The sequence below is a fragment of the Ranitomeya variabilis genome, chromosome 4 (genome assembly GCF_051348905.1).
Source record: "Ranitomeya variabilis isolate aRanVar5 chromosome 4, aRanVar5.hap1, whole genome shotgun sequence".
In the NCBI taxonomy this organism is placed as follows: Eukaryota; Metazoa; Chordata; class Amphibia; order Anura; family Dendrobatidae; genus Ranitomeya; species Ranitomeya variabilis.
Window position 1 is genome coordinate 205,222,448 of NC_135235.1, and position 22,871 is coordinate 205,245,318.

General features: G+C 45.8%; 1 protein-coding gene across 2 annotated transcripts in view; it reads left to right on the forward strand.

Moving 5' to 3' along the window:
* The first annotated feature begins 3,226 nt into the window (after nucleotides 1–3,226).
* The window catches only part of MED25 (mediator complex subunit 25), a 29,529-nt gene continuing 9,884 nt past the window's right edge, over nucleotides 3,227–22,871 (forward strand). The window contains exons 1-18 of one of the 2 annotated variants that reach the window (XM_077259731.1): nucleotides 3,227–3,468; nucleotides 5,311–5,450; nucleotides 6,070–6,115; nucleotides 6,207–6,331; nucleotides 7,296–7,394; nucleotides 8,032–8,152; nucleotides 8,270–8,429; nucleotides 8,816–8,949; nucleotides 9,073–9,169; nucleotides 10,040–10,266; nucleotides 10,549–10,686; nucleotides 10,772–10,857; nucleotides 11,411–11,468; nucleotides 12,738–12,845; nucleotides 12,936–13,112; nucleotides 13,436–13,543; nucleotides 13,638–13,721; nucleotides 13,847–14,026. In XM_077259731.1, the coding sequence (XP_077115846.1) occupies nucleotides 5,326–5,450; nucleotides 6,070–6,115; nucleotides 6,207–6,331; nucleotides 7,296–7,394; nucleotides 8,032–8,152; nucleotides 8,270–8,429; nucleotides 8,816–8,949; nucleotides 9,073–9,169; nucleotides 10,040–10,266; nucleotides 10,549–10,686; nucleotides 10,772–10,857; nucleotides 11,411–11,468; nucleotides 12,738–12,845; nucleotides 12,936–13,112; nucleotides 13,436–13,543; nucleotides 13,638–13,721; nucleotides 13,847–14,026 (2,073 nt within the window). In that variant the 5' untranslated portion in view covers nucleotides 3,227–3,468; nucleotides 5,311–5,325. The remainder of the gene's footprint in view (nucleotides 3,469–5,310; nucleotides 5,451–6,069; nucleotides 6,116–6,206; nucleotides 6,332–7,295; nucleotides 7,395–8,031; nucleotides 8,153–8,269; nucleotides 8,430–8,815; nucleotides 8,950–9,072; nucleotides 9,170–10,039; nucleotides 10,267–10,548; nucleotides 10,687–10,771; nucleotides 10,858–11,410; nucleotides 11,469–12,737; nucleotides 12,846–12,935; nucleotides 13,113–13,435; nucleotides 13,544–13,637; nucleotides 13,722–13,846; nucleotides 14,027–22,871) is intronic. The other variant, XM_077259732.1, reaches the window with a different exon arrangement.

The following is a 22,871-nucleotide window of genomic DNA, read 5'->3' on the forward strand; positions in this document are numbered from 1 at the left end:
GTGTACAGGTAATAGAGGGATCACCAGTGACATTATACACAGAAGCTCTGTATATAATATATAGTGTACAAGTAATAGAAAGATCACCAGTGACATTATACATATGAGGCAGTGACCCCTGTTACAGCTAGGGGGTACTGTTTGTGCTCCCTAGAATGCGCACGGAGCCATAGTGAGGCCATGAGGGGGTATTGCAGTCGCAGGTGTGGCTGTGATTACAATGGTGAAACAGTGACTGATTAAAAGCCCTATAGGATAGGGAGATGTGTGTCAGTGTTGGTCTTGGAAGCGGACCAAGCAGGAGACTTGTGCAGAGCTCTTCCTGTGTGGAGCAACACAGGGCCAGGCAGAGTCTAAAGCCTGACACCCCAGCGTACAAGGTGGTGTAGTTCGTTCACAGCAACTGGTCGCGGACTGTCCTCATTTTTCCCGGCTGCGTACTAGAGGACTCGTTTACTTTCTGTTTGTGAGTACACTAAACAATAAACAAGACTTTATTTTGAACCTTTTCCTGGGTTACTGCCGTCTCACTGCACAGCAAGGTCACCGCTGCACTACACAGTGTACAGGTAATACAGTGATCACTAGTGATATTATACACAGAAGCTCTGCATATAGTGTATAATATACAGGTAATACAGTGATCACCAGTGACATTATACACAGGAGCTCTGTATATAGGGTACAGTATACAGGTAATACAGTGATCACAAGTGACATTATACACAGGAGCTCTGTATATAGGGTACAGTATACAGGTAATACAGTGATCACTAGTGACATTATACACAGGAGCTCTGTATATAGTGTATAGTTTACAGGCAATACAGTGATCACTAGTGACATTATATACAGGTTTTGTGTATATAGTGTATAGTATACAGGCAATACAGTGATCACTAGTGACATTATACACAGGAGCAATGTCCCACATCCTGTAGTAATGACCCTCATCCTGTAATAATATCCTCATCCTGTAATAATATCCCTCATCCTGTAATAATGTCCCCAACCTGCAATTAATATCCCCCATCCTGTAATAATGTTCCACATCCTGTAGTAAATGTCTCCACCCTGTAACAATGTCCCCCGTCATGTTAAAATGTCCCCCCATCCTGTAGTATAATATCCCTATCCTGTAGTAATGACCCGACCTACATCCTGTAATAATATCCCCATCCTGTAGTAATGTCCCCATCCTGTAATCATATCCCCATCCTGTATTAATGACTCCCATAATGTAATAATATCTCCATCCTGTAGTAATGACCCCCATCCTGTAATAATATCCCCTCCTGTAGTAATGACTCCCATCCTGCAATAATGTCCCTCATCTTTCCTCGCTCCCATGATGAGCAGCATCCTCTCCTTCCTCCTTTGGCATTGCATGGAAGTGACAATATGAGCCGCCTGTGATGGGCATAAGCTGCTGGCTTCTGATAGGTCAACAGCCACTTTAGCTATTGTGGCGCAGGGAGCTGGTGACATTTCAGCTGAATGTGTGTCGGAGGATGCACATTCAGCTGAAAACGATGTTTGCGTTAGCGCCTTCTACTCCTGCACGAGCCTGGTCGCGGCCACACTCTCTGCGACTGTGATATCCTATACAAATTAGATATCCAAATGATCGTAATAACCTGTAGAATTCATTTAACGGGTTATTTGATGTTGTAGCAGTGCCTTAGCGACACTGCCGGGCAGGACTCAATTAGGGAACAGTAGTCGAGGAGGCTTCTAACTTCCTACCTGGCTTCCGATAATCGGGCCGTGCTGCTACAGGGCCCTAGCTAAAGAGACCTGCTCTACACCCTAACGCAGCTGAACATCTGTGTACACTCACAGTTCTGTGGAGCTTAGAAGAAAGTCTGGTAGCTGCTGCTTGGTCCTGATGTAGCAGAGACGAGTTTGTTGTGTTGAGCTCTTGCTTCAGGATAACTGATCCATCTTCTTCCGGATCTGGGCAACTCTCGTTCCCTCTTTTAATGTTGAGAGATTACTGGTACCACAGTGTTGTTTTCTCTTTCAGGTTACCAGTGATCGGGGAGAACTACCTGCCTGTGCGATGTGACACTTTCCTTCTGACGTGGTCCTGGTGATCGATCCTGCGGTACCCGGGTACTAACTTCTCCCTTGAAGCTGTTAGTTAATTTACCAGTCTCTCGTTGTTAGGACACACTTATAGTCCTGCCTGTGTCTCACAGGCACAAGGCTCCCTCTTCTCTTCCTGAAACTACACACTCCCTGCTCCTTGTTCAAAACCAACACACAGCAAGCTGCAGGGAAGGAAGGACTAGTCCAAGTGCAGACAGGGGCATTGTCTCTTAAAGTCGCAGTTTAATTCAGTTCTTAGCAGGGGCTGCTACAATGTGAAACGTGAAAAGAAAAGAAAAATGGAAAAAAATCTATTTTTATGTGCTGCAAAGAAAAATTATATAGATGACGTAGTCATTTATATCTACACCAACACACTAGTGAAAAATAATACCATTTGTCCCACATAAAACAAAGTCTGGTACAGCCACTTTTTTTGGGGGAAAAACAATTATGGGTGTTCCAAACAGGAGAGGAAAAAATTACAAAATAAAATGGTGGTCATTAAAGTGGTTGTTCATCTCTTGTGATTTTTTTTACATAAATGCATGTATTTGGGGCTAAAAATAATTTCTGCAACTGTGCTTCATTAACGCGTTTGCACTGTTTGGCTTTTACAGGCTCTTTGTTTCCCTGTACATTCATCTTTGATGTGGTCAGTGCTCATAAATCAGTTGACAGGAGCTCAGAAGAAAAACAGTTTAAAGGAGCTCACTGACAAATTTTCAGTTAGCTCATTCTGCAGCCAGCATTAAACAGCGCAACGCAGAGGCTGTAGAAAGCAATCTTTTTAGTGAAACCCTATTGCAAAATTGATTGTTAGCTAAAAAAAATACACGCATTGAAGAAAGATAATGTAAAATTGTCCCCAAAGAGATGACAAAACCCCTTTAAGGTGACTATGGGGTTAATGATTATGTTTATAATACTAAAACAATTTAAATCGTTGTTAGATACTTGTATCATTTGGTTTTGTAAATCAGAGCAGGAGTTATGGAGATTTTTCTCCTTTCAGCACATTTAGCAATTTGCTAATAATCCTGTACTGGCTGTACTGAAAGTGTAATATCACCTCGTACCTCTAGATGGCACCAAAGAGACAACCAAGCATAAGCGATGGCAGACAGCACTAATCGATCCCAGACGAGGAGCGTACTGCCGTACTGCCTGTGTGCGCAGAGCGGTGACGTCATAGCCGCTCTGCGCCGGCGTCTCGCTGGTGTGGAGGTTGGGAGCTTCCGGGATTCGGAAGTTCGGGGCACAGCATCTCCTGGACCCCGTGCCCCGGTATAGGGGGCACACCCTCCCCCGTAGGGAATCTCTACGGGCACATTTTTGGGAGGGTCTGAGTGTGCGAGACTGGGCTGCTATAGAAAGGTAAGGGAACCTCCTGTAGTGTGTGCGCAGCCTCTGGAGAACTACAATGCCCAGCATGCTTTGCTTATTTAGCTGCAGTGGTTGGGTTTTATAGATTATTCACAGCTCTAAACAGTTTACTTATATGTCTGGGTTACCATGTATAACATATGAATTTTAGGTGCATTTACATTTTGCGGGCAAATTAAAGGGATTTTCCACCAATAAATGGTATATTTAAAGGGATGCTGCATGAGTAAATTCTATAATTAAAAGGATTTTCCATAGATTGTATATTTAAATGGATTTTTCATGAATGGTATATTTAAAGGAATTTTCCATGAATGGTATATTTAAAGGAATTTTCCATGAATGGTATATTTAAAGGGACTTTTCAATGAATAGTATATTTAAAGGGACTTTTCAATGAATGGTATATTTAAAGGAATTTTCCATGAATGGTATATTTAAAGGGATTTTTCAATGAATGCTGTTTTTAAAGGGATTTTTCAATGAATGCTATTTTTAAAGGGTTTTTTCAATGAATGCTATTTTAAAGGGATTTTTCAATGAATGCTATTTTTAAAGGGATTTTTCAATGAATGCTATTTTTAAAGGGATTTTTCAATGAATGGTATATTTAATGAGAATTTTCCCATGAATGGTATATTTAATGGGATTTTCCCATGAATGGTATATTTAATGGGATTTCCCCATGAATGGTATATTTAATGGGATTTCCCCATGAATGGTATATTTAATGGGATTTTCCCATGAATGGTATATTTAATGGGATTTTCCATGAATGGTATACTTAAAGGGATTTTCCTTGAATGGTCTATTTAAAGGGATTTTCTGCAATTAAAGCTGCATTTATAACTTTCTGCAATTCTTCTAACTTTTAGCATTTCGATTTCTAAGTACTTTCCTGATCTCTGGAAAGAGTCAGAAACTCTCAACAAGTGCTTTTTTTATTGTCCCCTCCTATTGGCCCATAGTGAGAAGTCCTGTGCTGAAGACCCCGCTCTGCGATGTCCATGTACTCCAATAGGGAAAATATACAGAGGGGGAGGGGTACTGTTTAGGGATTTTTCCCCCCTCTAATCTTTTTGTACTAATTTGTCGTCGCTGTGTTAAATATTAGAATCAGTTGTTACTCGTCCTCCCCAGGTCCGTCACTGCATTGTTGTCACTCTTGTAGTGATAGTGGTGACGTCAACATGCTGCAGACAGTCGCTGGACTCGGTGACGTTACCGCTGCAGCCTGCACATAATCACCAGAGCTCTCATGGCGGTGAAGAGCTGGACCCCCTGGAGGGCGAGTAACAGCTGATTAGTAATCGGACACATCTGAGGAATACACAAATCCATTGCTGCCAGCAAAGACCTTTTTAAATTGTGCTTGACCAATGCAAGAAGTTATTGCTGGTCAATAAGGTGGTCCTCCTACTAAGACCCCAATCGATCAGTTTCATCCTTTGTTATTCTTCTCTATGTCTCGTTAGGGATTAAAGGGGTTGTCCGGCTTTGGGGCTCAAGTTTTGTGAATCCTCACTATGCACAATTTTCGTAGTCAGAATTTTTCAGCCACATTCCGACTAGACTTGTCAATTCACTTGTATTGAACGAGGTCGCGCACGACTAGTCTGCATGTGACCGCATGTATGAAAATCACATACTGATAGTCACGTGCCCATCTGCTTCCGCCACTGACAGGCTTGCAGTTACATAAAGGGTCTACAGACTTGAACCCTAAGGCCGGACAACCCCTTCAAGATAAATCAGTCCTCCGTTGAAATGTGCCATCTTGAAGCCGGCATCCGGTCTGACACTTATAACAAATCCTGATGTTTTGTCTCCTAGAGGACAGTTCCAGAGATGGACGCTTCCACCCAGGGAAATGGAGGCATAGTATCTGACGTCGTCTTTGTTATAGAAGGGACAGCTAACTTAGGACCTTACTTCGAGTCTTTGAGGAAACATTATCTTCTCCCCGCGATAGAGTAAGTTACATTCTGTATTGTCACAGCGTCTCCTGCGAGTCAACTGCGTGCACTTTTGGGATGTCAGGATTCAGCAAAGGGAACCTGCGGCTGATAATTTAGAGGGGTTGTCTGGTTAAAGCAAGTTGTCACCTATCCACAGGATCGGTAATAATTCCTTATGGGTGGGGGTGACCGGCTGGGCAGAACGTGACGCTGTAATCCTCATTAACTAATGACGCTGCAGGTTGGTCGCTGAAACGCCGCTTTATTCATTCACTATAAAAAGGTCGGGTGCAGCGTTGTGCACTGCCGCTGTGTTACATTTTCCACCTGTTTGTGGCTTCTGTCTGAAACCTTGAGAAACCGTAACAGGACCCCCCTCAATCCCTAGAAAGCCCTTCACTATAATGAAGGCGGACAGACGCCATCCGAGCTCCGGTGCAGCAGTGTCACTTTTTCACGACTTCAGTCGGAAGCCACAAATGTGAAAGCTGCGGATGTAGACTCGGACAGCGGTCTCCAACTTATAGCTTCTCATCAGCTTGAGAGGTGCAGTTTGAAGACCACTGCTCGGCCAAAAAGGGGTCAACAAGGTTTGAAACTTCACGCTCATATTATTATTTTTTCTTTCCCCCAGATATTTTAATGGCGGCCCCCCAGCTGAAACTGACTTTGGAGGAGATGTGAGTTCTTACACACTTGGTCTACCATGAATCAGCAGTCCTCCATATGCTGATATCCACCTGTACTCACTGGTCTTGTCTTGTGTTCCAGTATGGCGGCACACAATACAGTCTTGTGGTCTTCAATACGGTGGACTGTGCTCCAGAGTCGTACGTCCAGTGTCACGCACCCACCAGCAGTGCCTATGAGTTTGTTCAGTGGCTGGACAGCATTATGTAAGTCTTTGTCTTATTAATCCCATAAATTTAGGAGTCTTCCAGGCTTCATCCCCGCGCCTCTGTTTCTCCCGCGCCTCTGTTTTTTTTTTTTTATTATTTCTCCCTGTCTTACCGAGTTTTCACTCTGGGAGGGGAAAACCCCTTACTTACGTAGCGCTCACTAATATACTAATTAGGCAAGAAGACTACTAGGTCTCTATTTCGGTAAAACAATTTATATTTTATTAATAATGAAATAAAGTTTAATAATCAACAATTTAAACTATGATTTGATATATGTACTACAGGCACATGAATTATAACAGCGCTAGCCTAACATTACATGATCATAATCATCATCTATATAATAGAGAAAGTAAGCATCTATATAATTACCAAATATTGTAACATCACTTCCCTGTCGGGGGACTCGACTGATGAGAAGGAAACATTCGGTAACACATCATCACAGAAGTTATGCGTCCATAAAGTCTCCTGGAATGTCCCTACCCCCACCTAGATGCCGTCCTGTTTTACACACTTAAAACTGGATTCAGTTTCGTCATGCGTACTGGCATTTTTCTCATATAACTTATTATTTTACAGATCACGAGCTGTTATTGTACAAATTCCATGCTTATCTTGTTGTTCACCCTTGAGAATATTTTCCTCACACTACAAGAATGCCGCTGCGCATGTGTACATAGCTGTTTATGCCACATCTCCTCATACAATACAACTAGGTCACTCTGAGGGCACTTTCCCGCTTCCATTTTGTCTTGTTTTACTCAGTTAATGGCAATAGATACGTGAAATCACTATCTACACATACATTCAGACATTCTTGTCTCATTTGTATCACACTCCCGAGCCTCTGCTTTTTTTTTTTTTTAATTTCTCCCGAGCCTCTCTTTCTCCCGGCACTGCACCAGGACCATCTTGTTCAAAGGTTAAGGACAGTCTTCTGTCTTTTTCTTTTCAGGTTTATGGGAGGTGGTGGTGAAAGCTGCAGCCTCATCGCCGAAGGACTCAGCACGGCGCTGCAACTCTTCGACGACTTCAAGAAGATGAGAGAACAGATGTAAGTGACTCGTTTCAGACAGTTGTTTGTAATGAACGGACTACATAGTCTGCTATCCCTCGGGATAATCATTGGAAAAACCAAAAAGCGAGATCAGTTGTGCTTTGCACTGAGACAAACCCTTTATAGTAAAAATCTAATCTACACTATTAAAGGGGTTGTCCAGCCTGGAGAAGTGAGCTGTACACAGTAAGTTACTAATATAGTTCAGGTTGCTGCACCTCTCCCATGACTCTTCTTCCAGGGCCTGGAAAAGTTGGGTGAGGCATCCGGAATCGAGGAATTCTAGATATCCCTAGCAAAGTTCAGTTTTCTAAGGGTAATTCTTGGATTTTGATGGAATGGTATTCAGAGTTGGTCATGAGCCTATCCTGGTCATCAGTATCGTTCTTCTGTGGGTCCGGCACCCACCGACGATCAGGTGGTATTGGCTCTGGCAGACGCTAGATGTAAATTAATAGAAGTGCGGCTTGATTCTGTGTGTATCGGCGGCTGCGGGGCGCTGCATCTTCATGAATAGTAGGCGTTCTGCAGCACTCAGCAGCGGCTACTACACATTGCATTTAGCTACAGTCAGAGTGTTTATATGTGCGGTCGCCGCTGCATTGCCAATAACGTATCGATTTGTCTCTGACAGCGGGCAGACTCACAAGGTTTGCATCCTGATCTGCAACTCTCCTCCATACTTGCTTCCTGCCGTGGAGAGCACGACCTACTCCGGGTACACGACGGAGAACCTGGTCCAGAAGATCGGGGAGGTACATAGTCTTTGCTTTTGTAGTGGTTAAAAATGATCGAAAAAAAACCCAAAACATGTAAATACTAATAATGGAGGGGGGAAATGTCCGTTTTTTAATGTTTGATTTTCTCACCAGAGAGGAATCCATTTCTCCATCATCTCTCCGCGGAAGCTGCCAGCTCTGAGGACACTTTTTGAGAAAGCCATGCCGGTAGGAAGTATGATGGAGCCACAGCCCAAGGACTACAGTCAGGACCCTCGACACATGATACTAATCAGAGGGATGGTCCTTCCAGGTTAATGCAACACTTCCTATGATTTGTATTAATTTTTCCCATCCCCACAACAGTACCCTTTTTTACGGTGCTGTCGTGGGTTTCGGAAAATCAGATTACCGGTAAATAGTGTATCATTTTTGCAGACATATCATAGGAAAATAAGCCTTTCTGTGGTTTCGTTGATAGTCTTGTGTCTCACTTCTTAAACCCTTCAATAATATTGGAAGTGACTTATTGGGGATGTAATACAAATTCATGGCCAGCTGTGTAATATATGGACAGGCCGGGCCCTCCATGGCCCTTATTAGCTGCTCTCCATCCTGGCCGATGGGCCGTTAAACCGGTGAATATCTAATGTTGTTGGTCATGCCTGTTGCAGTTACCTTTTGTGCTTCCTTTTACAGTTGGAGGAGCATCCTCAACGCCCGGTATTGTTCCATTAAAGCAACCTCTACCCCAGCCGCAGCTCCCCGTGGTACAATCCCAGCTTCCGAGTGCCCCTCCGCACCCGCTCCCACAAGTGCAGGCTCCATACATGGTACGTTGAAATATTAAATGTTGTATTTTGAAGCCATGGCGGTACAATATTTTGGTATTAGATGGAGGCTATGGCTTTTATTCCGATACCTGGGTCTCAAATGTGATGACTTTATCATTACAGCATCCGTCTCAGAACAGCACCCTGACCCCCGCACAGCTCGCGGCACAGTCAGCAGTCGAGGCTGCCAAGATCCAGAAGAATAATATCCAAAGTCGGTGTAAGTGTCTCTCGCTGCTCCTCGTCCATCGACGTGCAAGACTGTACAGTGTGGAGATAAAGGGGTTTCTGGGACTTTTCCATTGATGTCCTATAATTAGGATACCGTAAGTCATCAATATCTGAGAGATGGGAGTGCGACACCCGGGACCCCAACGATCAGCTCTTCCCAGTACTGCCCCAGTGTGCATTAGTCTAGGCGTACTCTTTGTACTGCCCCAGTGTGCATTAGTCTAGGCGTACTCTTTGTACTGCCCCAGTGTGCATTAGTCTAGGCGTACTCTATGTACTACCCCAGTGTGCATTAGTCTAGGCGTACTCTTTGTACTGCCCCAGTGTGCATTAGTCTAGGCGTACTCTATGTACTTCCCCAGTGTGCATTAGTCTAGGCGTACTCTTTGTACTGCCCCAGTGTGCATTAGTCTAGGCGTACTCTATGTACTTCCCCAGTGTGCATTAGTCTAGGCGTACTCTTTGTACTGCCCCAGTGTGCATTAGTCTAGGCGTACTCTTTGTACTGCCCCAGTGTGCATTAGTCTAGGCGTACTCTTTGTACTGCCCCAGTGTGCATTAGTCTAGGCGTACTCTATGTACTGTCCCAGTGTGCATTAGTCTAGGCGTACTCTTTGTACTGCCCCAGTGTGCATTAGTCTAGGCGTACTCTTTGTACTGCCCCAGTGTGCATTAGTCTCTTAGGTGCCAAAGGGCTTTATCTTTGCAGAGCCATCTTGTTCTTTGGTCACAGATATCGCCAGTGTCCTTTCTCACTGTCGTTCCCCTCTTTTGTTTTAGTTCCATATCCCGGGCTACTTTCACTCTGCATTGTGCATTTTCTCATCTTGGTTCTTTGATTTGTATTTTTCTCTTTCAGTTCCTGGACTCGGAGCCCTGCAGTCTACACCGCCTGTCGGCCCACCATTCAACCAACCACCATCTCAAGCAATGCCTCAAGGACAAGCGTCCAAGATGGTCACCTCTTCAGCTTCTTTACTAACGTCGTCTCCCCAGCCAAGTTTGGTCTCCACTGTAACCACAGGACCCTCCCAGGGAATGATGGCGCAGCAGAGCGCTCAGCAGCAGCCCGTCCCTCAGCCCATGGTACATCACAATCGATGGCTCTGCACTTCACACAAGCTAATCCTTGGCCCTAACCTTTTCTCCTTCCTAGTCCACCACCATCCAGTTATAACTGCCGTATGGGGGGCATACTAGAGTCCCCTGTTTTTTCCTGCCTTACTTGTTTCCTTTATTCTCAGTATTGGCGGGGGGTTCTAGCAATCTAACCACTCGCTTTACAAGATAGGAATGACCCTTCATTCTATCTTGCGTATAGATCACAATTATTTACTGTCTGTATACTACTTTTTCATTTTCTTGTAGCCCGGCACAGGAGTGCCACCCGGTTTACCAGCCCAACAAGCAAACGCACCGCAGCTTGGCACCGCACAACTGGCCAATACACAGCAGTCTGTGGCCAATAAAATGCTGGCGTGGAGCGGTGTGCTGGAGTGGCAGGAGGTGAGTTATGTCCTGCCAGAGGCTTAATATGAGGACACTTTAGAGTGGATGGTTTTGATATAAGTCGATCTTTCTTTCCGCATAGAAGCCTAAGCCACCGTCCGTGGACACCAACGCCAAGCTCACTCGTTCCCTTCCATGTCAAGTCTACGTCAACCCCGGGGAAAATCTGTAAGTGCCTATAGGTATTACTTCATTAGCTCAACTGTGGTTTTTTTTTTCCAACTTTTTTCCAGACCTTAAAATAAAGTAAATGGTGTCTGGCTAGTTTTGGTCACTACTTGCAGTTTTGGTACTAGAAACTTAAAGCTTAGGAAAAAAAAGGGCCTTGTATTCTCATAAACGACGCTGCTCATGTTCATGTGTCAGGAATTGTGTCCACTTGTAACCGGATAGGGAAGCGACACAGTAATGTATTATGATCACATATTTTTATGTAATTGTGCTTGTCGTGGGTTTATGCCTTGCTTGACAATAGGTTAAAAAAAACCCCAATGTCTGGTGGGGTATTACCTCTCCTTGGACGCTAGCTAGGGCAGTCCTAGGATTTTGTCTGTTGGAGGCGAACACAAGTTTTCAATGAGAAATAGATTGAATGGTAAATATAAAAATCCAATGTTAATTGTGTTCAGAGATTAATGAAATATACACAGAATTTCACAAAAAAATAAAGTTCAACTTGTTTTATTGTTTTTTTTTTTTGTTGTTTTTTTTTTCATTGCAGGAAAACGGATCAGTGGCCACAGAAGTTAATAATGCAGCTGATCCCCCAGCAATTATTGGTATATAATCGTCTTTAATATATATGTGACTATCCATGTTTGGTCATATGTTATGGCCATCAGAGCAGTTGACTGCTTCTTTAGCGAGGAGCTGTCACCAGGTTATGAGTGTCCATTCTCTGCTCTTATTTTATTCCCGCTGCTCCCCTGATTATTCTGGTTTTTGTTTTTTCAAAATCCATTATATGGTTCCAGAGATAGGAGTGTTTTTATTCTGTGCTAATTTTTCTAATCTTTACAAGGGGGCATGGCTCACAGGGTAATTATGCAGAGCAGCCTTAAGACACGCCCCAGAGGATCCAGACAGAAAATCTTAGCAATAAATAGGCCCATATCTCTGGAATCGTAGAGCGGATTTTAAAAGAGAAAAAAAATGAGTAATCAAGGGAACAGGGGGAATAAAATTAAGAGCAAAAATTAGCCACTTTTGATGTGGTCACAGGTCAAACACATTAGATAAGTCTATTTTGGCAGAATCATCTGACAATCTAATGTATTAATGTATGGGTGGGCAGGCTTCTCAACTCTTCCCCTGACAGATGATGGGGAGGAGAGGGATCCGGATTGTTGAATTTTGGTGTCCATAGCTTTTGTTTCACGAGAAGATTAGGCAGCAGCACTCTAATAGAAACCACAGGAGCATTCCTGTGTATGGGGGAATTGGGGGAGGGAGCTGTCAGCCGAACAATTGATCGTCCAACAGCTATCTAAGGCTACTTTCACACATCCGTCTTTCGCCGTCAGGCTCAATCCGGCAAATTTTGAAAAAACTGGATCCGTCAAAAGATGCCGCCGGATCCGTTTTTTTCCCATAGACTTGTATTAGCGTCGGATTGCGCCGGATGACCTTACGTTTCATCCGGTTTTTGCCGGATATGGCAAAAATGTCATTTCCGGCGTCTGGAAAAAACTTACACAGTAACGTTTTTTGTCTCTGTCGAAAAAGCCGGAAGCTTCCGGCTTTTTGCTAGAATGGAAACCTATAGGAGCCAGAAGGTGCCGGATGCGGAAAATGACGGATTCCGGCGCCGGATTCCGTTTTTTTAAAACTGAGCATGCTCCAATTTTTTTTTTTTTTTAATCCAATTATCTGGATATGCTAGTCGCATCAGTTTTTCACAATCTGCGACAGATCCGTCTTTTTCAACATTCGACGGATTGTACCTGACGGCAAAAACCTGTGAAAGTAGCCTAATATGTATGACCAACTTGGGCTGGGACGTAAGTGGCCCTAAAAATATAACAAGAACCTCATTTATTTTGTTGCAGACCACCTTAGGACCCTTATTCAGGAACTCTCGCATGGTGCAATTCCACTTTACCAACAAAGATCTGGAATCTCTTAAGGGACTCTATCGGATCATGGGTAACGGCTTTGTAAGTCACATTATGGGCTCCTACATGTCTTACAGCTATATTCCTTCTGCATCTTCTGGAGTTGACCTTTTTTAATTCTTGCTGTTGTAGGCCGGCTGCGTACACTTTCCGCACACCACTCCATGCGAAGTCCGGGTTCTCATGCTGCTGTACTCCTCCAAAAAGAAGATCTTCATGGGGTTGATCCCGTACGATCAGAGCGGCTTTGTCAACGGCATCCGACAAGTGATCACCAACCACAAGCAAGTGCAGATGCAGAACCGCAGTGTAAGGAGGCGCTGGCGATCAGTCTTAACCCAGTGACCCCCACCTTGTTAATACAGGAATTCCCCCCCAACCTCAAAAATGACTTGCGCTCCCACGACAAATGTTCTCATTTCATTCTCATCTCAATTTGGCTCCGATTATGATTTCAGCTTTGCATCCTGGAGACGGCGGACATCATGGTCATGCGTGGAATTTGCACCAAATATGCCACGTGTGAACATGCGCTTAGTGTCCGCATCACAACCGCAATAATTGGACTTTGGAGAGTTTTACGAAATTGAATTTTCAATATGGCCACCTTAAAGTGTCCCTTGTTCTTTTAGATGGGGGCAGCTCAGTCTATGGGTGCTGGGTCCGCTCAGGCCAACCCCCAGTCCTTCTTATCCAAGCAGCCCGTTCCTCTGCCTGTGACACAGGCTGTACCACAGCAGGTAAATCCGTCCCTACGCGTCTCGCTGTGTGCGCGCCGGTCTATAACACCGCATCGCTAACCGTGCACATTGTGACATGTTTATCATATTACAGATGCCCGGGCAGCAGGTAACGCAAGGCATGCCATCTGTCAGCCAGGTAACCATGATGGACGAGCAGCAGAGATCGCAGAATCTGGTGAGCTTCCTCTGTAATGTCGCACTTATTGCATTTCCTCTGCGTGCCAATACGCTGCTTATTATGGAAAAGAAAACTGTGTGTGAACATGCGCTTAGGCGTCCTCACTGACTGCAGGACTTCAGTTACAGATCAGAATGCAGCAACAGCAGGCAACGCAGGGTCCCAACCAAGCGCCTCAGCAGGGGACCCAAGCTACAGTGCAAGCCCCCGGACAGCCACAGAACTCAGCAGGAGCAATGCTGAGACCCCAAAACCCCGGTGCCAACCCCCAGCTCCGAAACCTACTGCTCAGCCAGCAGCCTGTGAGTATCTTCTGCCATTCTACTAATCTGGAGTAGGCACTGTGTGATGTGAAGCTTTCTAATCGCTTCGCTGGACTACTGACACACTTAGACCACGATTGACGTCATTGGCTGCGGCGATAGCGTCACGTTGACAGCGCTGCAGCCAATTGCTCAACTCCGCGACTCTGCCTGTGTTGATGTCATGAGCTGCTTAGATCCACTAAGCTCACTGATTGGCTGCGGCCGGCGTTGTCGCATGGGCATCGCCGCTGCAGACAACAACACATTGGAAACAGCAGATGAGACTGTGTTGGACCTGGGAACAGTGGGTAAAGACCAGTTTGGGTTGTTGTGTTTTTTTGTGTGTGTGTTAAGCAAACTGCAGCTGGTGAACGGGCGTTCCAAAGTAACAAAACGCCTTTTAAGTGTCAATAGAATTGTCACATGCAAAAGTTTGAGTGTTTTGTATTTATTCCTAGGCTGTGTTCTTATGTGATGATGTCACGTTAGTGTGTTCTCCTTCCCCTCATTGGGAGTCACAGACCGTGGGTGTATGCTGCTGCCACCAGGAGGCTGACACTAAGTTAACACAAAAAAGTTAGCTCCTCCTCTGCAGTATATACCCTCGTGCTGTCTCCCAGAGAACCAGTTCTTGCTTAGTGTCTGTAGGAGGCACACAGACGGGTCTGCTATTCAGACCAAAAACTCTTTTTCTCCTACGCCTCATTGGGGGACACAGGACCATGGGTGTTATGCTGCTACCACCACTAGGACACTAAGTAAACACAGAAAGAATAGCTCCTCCCTGCAGTATACACCCTCCTGCTGGCTCCAAGTGAACCAGTTCTTGCTTAGTGTCTGTAGGAGGCACTTGGGTCTGTTTCAGACCCCACCGTTTTTATTTTAATTTTTGATTTTTTTGTTCTATTTTTTTTCTTTAACCCCTTTCTGCCATTGGACGTACTATTCCGTCCATGTGGGGTGGGCCCTAATTCCCAAGGACGGAATAGTACGTCCAGCACGATCGGCCGCGCTCACGGGGGGAGCGTGGCCGATCGCGGCCGGGTGTCAGCTGCCTATCGCAGCTGACATCCGGCACTATGTGCCAGGAGCGGTCACGGACCGCCCCCGGCACATTAACCCCCGGCACACCGCGATCAAACATGATCGCGGTGTGCCGGCGGTACAGGGAAGCATCGCACAGGGAGGGGGCTCCCTGCGGGCTTCCCTGAGACCCCCGGAGCAACGCGATGTGATCGCGTTGCTGCGAGGGTCTCCTACCTCCTATCCCTGCAGGCCCCGGATCCAAAATGGCCGCGGGGCTGCATCCGGGTCCTGCAGGGATTACTTCCGGATGCCGTGCAGGCTGCAGATGAAAGCTGCAGCCTGCACGGCTGTAAGTGAGATCGGTGATCTGACAGAGTGCTGTGCACACTGTCAGATCACCGATCTGTAATGTCCCCCCCTGGGACAAAGTAAAAAAGTAAAAAAAAAAAATTCCCACATGTGTAAAAAAAAAGAAAAAAAAATTCCTAAATAAAGAAAAAAAAAAAAAAAAAATTATTCCCATAAATACATTCCTTTATCTAAATAAAAAAAATCAAACAATAAAAGTACACATATTTAGTATCGCCGCGTCCGTAACGACCCCACCTATAAAACTATATCACTAGTTAACCCCTTCAGTGAACACCGTAAAAAAAAAAAAAAAAAAAACGAGGCTAAAAACAACGCTTTATTCTCATACCGCCGAACAAAAAGTAGAATAACACGCGATCAAAAAGACAGAGATAAATAACCATGGTACCGCTGCAAACGTCATCTTGTCCCGCAAAAAACGAGCCGCCATACAGCATCATCAGCGAAAAAATAAAAAAGTTATAGTCCTCAGAATAAAGCGATGCCAAAATAATTATTTTTTCTATAAAATAGTTTTTATCGTATAAAAGCGCCAAAACATAAAAAAAATGATAGAAATGAGGTATCGCTGTAATCATACTGACCCGAAGAATAAAACTGCTTTATCAATTTTACCCAACGCGGAACGGTATAAACGCCTCCCCCAAAAGAAATTCTTGAATAGCTGGTTTTTGGTAATTCTGCCTCACAAAAATCGGAATAAAAAGCGATCAAAAAATCTCCCGTGCCCGAGCATGTTACCAATAAAAACGTCAACTCGTTCCGCAAAAAACAAGACCTCACATGACTCTGTGGACTCAAATATGGAAAAATTATAGCTCTCAAAATGTGGTAACGCAAAAAATATTTTTTGCAATAAAAAGCTTCTTTCAGTGTGTGACAGCTGCCAATCATAAAAATCCGCTAAAAAACCCGCTATAAAAGTAAATCAAACCCCCCTTCATCACCCCCTTAGTTAGGGAAAAATAAAAACATTTAAAAAATGTATTTATTTCCATTTTACCGTTAGGGTTGGGGCTAGGTTTAGGGTTGGGGCTAGGGTTGGGGCTAGGGTTAGGTTGGGGCTAGGGTTAGGGTTGGGGCTAGGGATAGGGTTAAGGCTACAGTTAGGGTTGGGGCTAAAGTTAGGGTTAGGGTTGGGGCTAAAGTTAGGGTTAGGGTTTGGATTACATCTACGGTTGGGAATAGGGTTGGGATTAGGGTTAGGGGTATGTCAGGGTTAGGGGTGTGGTTAGGGTTACCGTTGGGATTAGGGTTAGGGGTGTGTTTGGATTAGGGTTTCAGTTATAATTGGGGGGTTTCCATTGTTTAGGCACATCAGGGGCTCTCCAAACGCGACATGGCGTCCGATCTCAATTTCAGCCAATTCTGTGTTGAAAAAGTAAAACAGTGCTCCTTCCCTTCCGAGCTCTCCCGTGCGCCCAAACGGGTTTACCCCAACATATGGGGTATCAGCGTACTCGGAACACATTGGAGAACAACTTTTGGGGTCCAATTTCTCCTGTTACCCTTGGGAAAATACAAAACTGGGGGCTAAAAAATAATTTTTGTGGAAAAAAAAATATTTTTTATTTGCATGGCTCTGCGTTATAAACTGTAGTGAAACAATTGGGGGTTCAAAGCTCTCACAACACATCTAGATGAGTTCCTTAGGGGGTCTACTTTCCAAAATGGTGTCACTTGTGGGGGGTTTCTACTGTTTAGGTACATTAGGGCCTCTGCAAACGCAATGTGACGCCTGCAGACCATTCCATCTAAGTCTGCATTCCAAATGGCGCTCCTTCCCTTTCGAGCCCTCCCATGCGCCCAAACAGTGGTTCCCCTCCACATATGGGGTATCAGCGTACTCAAGACAAATTGGACAACAACTTTTGGGGTCCAATTTCTCCTGTTACTCTTGGGAAAATACAAAACTGGGGGCTAAAAAATAATTTTGGGGGGAAATTTTTTTTTTTTTATTTTCACGGCTATGCGTTATAAACTGTAGTGAAACACTTGAGGGTTCAAAACTCTCACAACACATCTAGATGAGTTGCTTAGGGGCTCTACTTTCCAAAATGGTGTCACTTGTGTTTTTTTTTTACTGTTTAGGTACATTAGGGCTCTGCAAACGCAATGTGACGCCTGCAGACCATTCCATCTAAGTCTGCATTCAAAATGGCGCTCCATCCCTTCCGAGCCCTCCCATGCCCCCAAACAGTGGTTCCTTCCCACATATGGGGTATCAGCGTACTCAGGACAAATTGGACAACAACTTTTGGGGTCCAATTTCTCCTGTTACCCTCGGAAAAATACAAAACTGGGGGCGAAAAAATAATTTTTGTGGGAAAAAAATGTTTGTTTTATTTTTACGGCTCTGCATTATAAACTTCTGTGAAGCAGTTGGTGGGTCAAAGTGCTCACTACACCTCTAGATAAGTTCCTTAGGGGGTCTACTTTCCAAAATGGTGTCACTTGTGGGGGGGTTTCAATGTTTAGGCACATCAGTGGCTCTCCAAACGCAACATGGGGTCCCATCTCAATTCCCGTCAATCTTGCATTGAAAAGTCAAACGGCGCTCCTTCCCTTCCGAGCTCTCCCATGCACCCAAACAGTGGTTTACCCCCACATATGGGGTATCGGCGTACTCAGGACAAATTGTACAACAACTTTTGGGGTCCAATTTCTTCTCTTACCCTTGGAAAAATAAAATATTGAAGGCGAAAAGATCATTTTTGTGAAAAAATATGATTTTTTATTTTTACAGTTCTGCATTATAAACTTCTGTGAAGCACTTGGTGAGTCAAAGTGCTCACCACACCTCTAGATAAGCTCCTTAGGGGGTCTACTTTCCAAAATGGTGTCACTTGTGGGGGGTTTCAATGTTTAGGCATATCAGGGGCTCTCCAAACGCAACATGGCGTCCCATCTCAATTCCAGTCAATTTTGCATTGAAAAGTCAAATGGCGCTCCTTCGCTTCCGAGCTCTGTCATGTGCCCCAAACAGTGGTTTACCCCCACATATGGGGTATCGGCGTACTCAGGACAAATTGTACAACATATTTTGGGGTCCATTTTCTCCTGTTACCCTTGGTAAAACAAAAACAAATTGGAGCTGAAGTAAATTTTGTGTGAAAAAAAAGTAAAATGCTCATTTTTATTTAAACATTCCAAAAATTCCTGTGAAACACCTTAAGGGTTAATAAACTTCTTGAATGTGGTTTTGAGCACCTTGAGGGGTGCAGTTTTTAGAATGGTGTCACACTTGGGTATTTTCTATCATATAGACCCCCTCAAAATGACTTCAAATGAGATGTGGTCCCTAAAAAAAAATGGTGTTGTGAAAATGAGAAATTGCTGGTCAAATTTTAACCCTTATAACTCCCTAACAAAAAAAAAAATTTGGTTCCAAAATTGTGCTGATGTAAAGTAGACATGTGGGAAATGTTACTTATTAAGTATTTTGTGTGACATATCTCTGTGATTTAATTGCATAAAAATTCAAAGTTGGAAAATTGCAAAATTTTTAAAATTTTCGCCAAATTTCCGTTTTTTTCACAAATAAACGCATGTAATATCAAATAAATTTTACCACTATCATGAAGTACAATATGTCACGAGAAAACAGTGTCAGAATCACCGGGATCCGTTGAAGCGTTCCAGAGTTATACAGTAACCTCATAAAGGGACAGTGGTCAGAATTGTAAAAATTGGCCCGGTCCATAACATGCAAACCACCCTTGGGGGTGAAGGGGTTAACGGAGCGAATGGGGGCGACGGATCCTTTCTAGGCTCCGATCTCCCCCGAACCATCAACAGGCAAGCACGTGGAGCGTTCCTCCCGTATCCTTTCCTGCAACGTTGGATGCCAGCCCTGAGCTCGCCTTACGGGCGACGGTTCCTTCGCGTTCCAACCTCCCCCCTCCATAGCAGGCGACCACATGGAGTAGCCCTCCATCTACCTCTCTTGGAGCCAGGTGCATAGCCGGACATGATATATATGGCGTCCGTGCAGCCCCCCACTGCATCACCACTGATATAGCGGATGACGCATGGTGGCAGAAGCTCTCCACCCCCTCCCTGACTATGGCGACGGTGGATTGAGCACTGGCCCACCGCATCTACCGTGAGTACACTGCGGGGGCCGAGGCGCTGGGGGGTACTGGTCCCCGGGGTACGGGAGTCCCGCACCTTAAGACTGTGTCCGTGGGTGGTCCTTAGTGCGGTAACCCCACGAAGGAGTGCAGCTAATGATGGCGCTAATAGCGGTCGCTGCGCTGCAGGCTGCAACCGCAGAGAAAAAAAATAAATAAAATTTCCCTCAATACAGGTTGGAGTTTTGGCCACGCCCACCGGCAGTTAGCCCTGCCCACTTTTTCTGGCGCTTCTCGTTCCCTGTGATGAGCTCCCACTTCCTGGTCTCGGTGGCCATCTTGGGACACCCACAGCCCTGATGTTGCAGCACTGCTCCAGCATTTCCTATCACAGCCCTAAGGACTAGCGTTTTTCTCTGCCTACACTGCGGACCTGCCCTGGGGACTCAAGACCCAGGACCTGGGTAAGCTGCAGGCACATAGCTTAACCCTTCCCCTGCTAGTAAGCGCTTTCCTCCAGGCTTTACTATGTCTCAACCAAAGCCTCACAAAAAGTCTGGGAAAACCCACACTGTATTTTTCGCTGCATGTACCTCTTGTAAGGTATCATTACCCCGTAGTCACAATACTGCATTATGCACAGCTTGTGAACCGGTGACAGCTCAGGAACCACCTGTTGCTGATACTGAACCCAGTGAGCCTAGTCCCCCTGAGTGGGCTACCTCCCTTACCCGGTCTATGGCATCCCTGGCAAAAGCGTTAGACTCGTTCCGAGACCCTTCCTCTAACCAGGGCACTAATACGGACGACGCTTCCGATGGTCAGAACCCCTCGTACTCCAGGGGTCGTACCTTGCCAAGGAGCTCTCACTCTTCCAGGAACAGGACTCATGCCATATCCCCAGACCATCACCGGGATTCGGGTTCTGGCAGCTCCATTTGTCGCTCCCCTTCCATTGGGGCTAGTAGAGAACCTGTTTCAGAGGACGATTCTGATACGTCCCTAGATTAGGAATTTCATCACGATCAGGGGACTCTCGACTCTCTAATTGAGTCAGTGAATAAGGCTTTGAGACTTGAGGAGGAACCCTTATCTAAAACGGATCATGCCGTGTCCTTTAAGAGGACCAAACGAGCTCACAGTGTTCGCCACTCATCCCGAGTTTAAGCAAATTGTTGAATCTCACAGGATCCGTCCAGATAAACGATTCACAGGGCAGAAGCTCATGGAGTCCAAATATCCCTTTGCCCAGGATCTAAGAAAAGATTGGTCACAATCTCCCCCAGTAGATCCTCCGGTATCGCGCCTGGCTACCAAATCTGTTTTATACTCCTCGGAGGGCGCCTCTATCAAAAATCCAACCGATCGTCAGATCGACAATATGGCGCGTTCAGCCTTTGAAGCCTCAGCGGCCGCACTCTTTCCATCTTTTGCCGCTACGTGGGTGGCTATGGCTATGACCCACTGGGCTGAGGTCTTGTCTTCAGCAGTACTGGATACCATTCTTCCCCTCGAGATAGCAGACCTCGCTACTCAGATAGCCAGAGCTGGAGATTTTGTAGTGACCGCGTCCCTGGATGCCGCTGACTGCACTTCTCAAGCAGCAGCAAATGCCATCACCATCCGGAGGTCCTTATGGCTCAGGGACTGGCGTGCGGATTCTACTTCCAAAAAGTCATTGACTTCTCTCCCATATCAGAGCGGTCGCCTTTTTGGCGAAAAGCTCGACCAGTTAATTTCTGACGCCCCTGGAGGGAAGAGTAAATTTCTTCCACAACAGAGACCCTCTCGGCCCTTTCGGAACCTGCAACCACAGGCTCGTTCCCGATTTTTTTTTTTTTTCTTTAGAACTCAAACTGGTCCTCTACTTCCACATCTCCCGGTTCCGGCCGGGCACAACGTGGAGACAGAGGTTCACAGGCCTCTTTTAAGCCTTCCCCTTCATGGAGAGGCAGGCCAAGGCAGCCGGGATCCAGAGGCGCCAGAACAGGCAGACCTTCCACACAATGACTCCCTGCGGTATCCGGGGGACACCCTCAAAGTAGGCGGCCGCCTGCTTTCCTTCAGTGCCGCGTGGCTCTCGGTCGTTCACGACGAGTGGGTCCGCTATCTAGTGTCCTCCGGATACAAGATAGATCTCTTATCTCATCCTCCAAACCGTTTTTTCCTGTCTTCTCCTCCCAGGGCAAAAGCATCAGAGTTCTTCAAAGCTATAAGCTCTCTGAGAAAAGACGGAGTTATTATTCCGGTCCCTCAAAGCGAAAGGTTTCAAGGTTTTTATTCACACCTCTTCATTGTTCCAAAGAAGGACGGTACAGTACGGCCCATACTGGACCTAAAACTGCTGAACAGGTTCGTCAGGGTATGACGGTTCCGGATGGAATTGCTTCGTTCTGTCATCGCCTCCATGGAAAAAGGCGAGTTCCTGGCGTCTATAGACATCCAAGACGCATACCTCCACATTCCTATTTTACCTTCTCACCAAAGGTTTCTTCGCTTCGCAGTTCAGGAAGATCGCTTCCAATTCGTTGCTCTGCCCTTCGGCCTCGCCACCGCTCCCAGGGTATTCACCAAGGTCATGGCGGCTGCCGTGGCCATACTCCACACCTGAGGAGTGGTGGCGCTCCCGTATTTAGACGATATCCTCATCAAAGGCCCCTCTTTCCGCTCCTGCAAGGAAGCCGTGGCCATCACAATAGATACCCTTTCTCGCCTGGGTTGGAAGATAAACTTCAAAAAATCTTCCCCGGTACCGGCTCAGCGAATTTCCTTTCTAGGAATGATACTCAACTCGTCCTGGGGGTTGGTTCTTCTTCCCCCGGAAAAGATCTCAGTCTTACAGCGAGAAGCTCAGAAGCTCTCTCAGCCTCGCTCTCACTCTCTGCGCTTCAGTATGAGAGTCCTCGGCAGGATGGTAGCAGCTATGGAGGCGGTTCCATTTGCCCAACTACACCTCCGTCCTCTACCTCATGCCCTCCTGGCTGTTTAACACAGGAACCCGTTCTCCCTAGACCGTCGGTTCCTCCTTCCCCAGCGAGTCAGACAGTCTCTCTGGTGGTGGACATTGAAATCCTCCCTGAATCAAGGGAAGTCTTTTCTTCCAGTACACTGGCTGGTTGCGACGACAGACGCCAGTCTTCTAGGCTGGGGAGCGGTGTTCCTTCATAACACTGCTCAGGGCTGCTGGTCCCCCCCAGGAATCACGCCTTCCAATCAATATCTTGGAAATCCGGGCGATCAGGCTGGCACTTCTCCAGTTCCATCCCTTCCTAGCAGGTCGCCCAATCAGGATTCAGTCCGACAACGCCACTGCAGTGGCATACATCAACTGCCAAGGGGGAACCCGCAGCAGGGCGGCCATGACGGAGGTA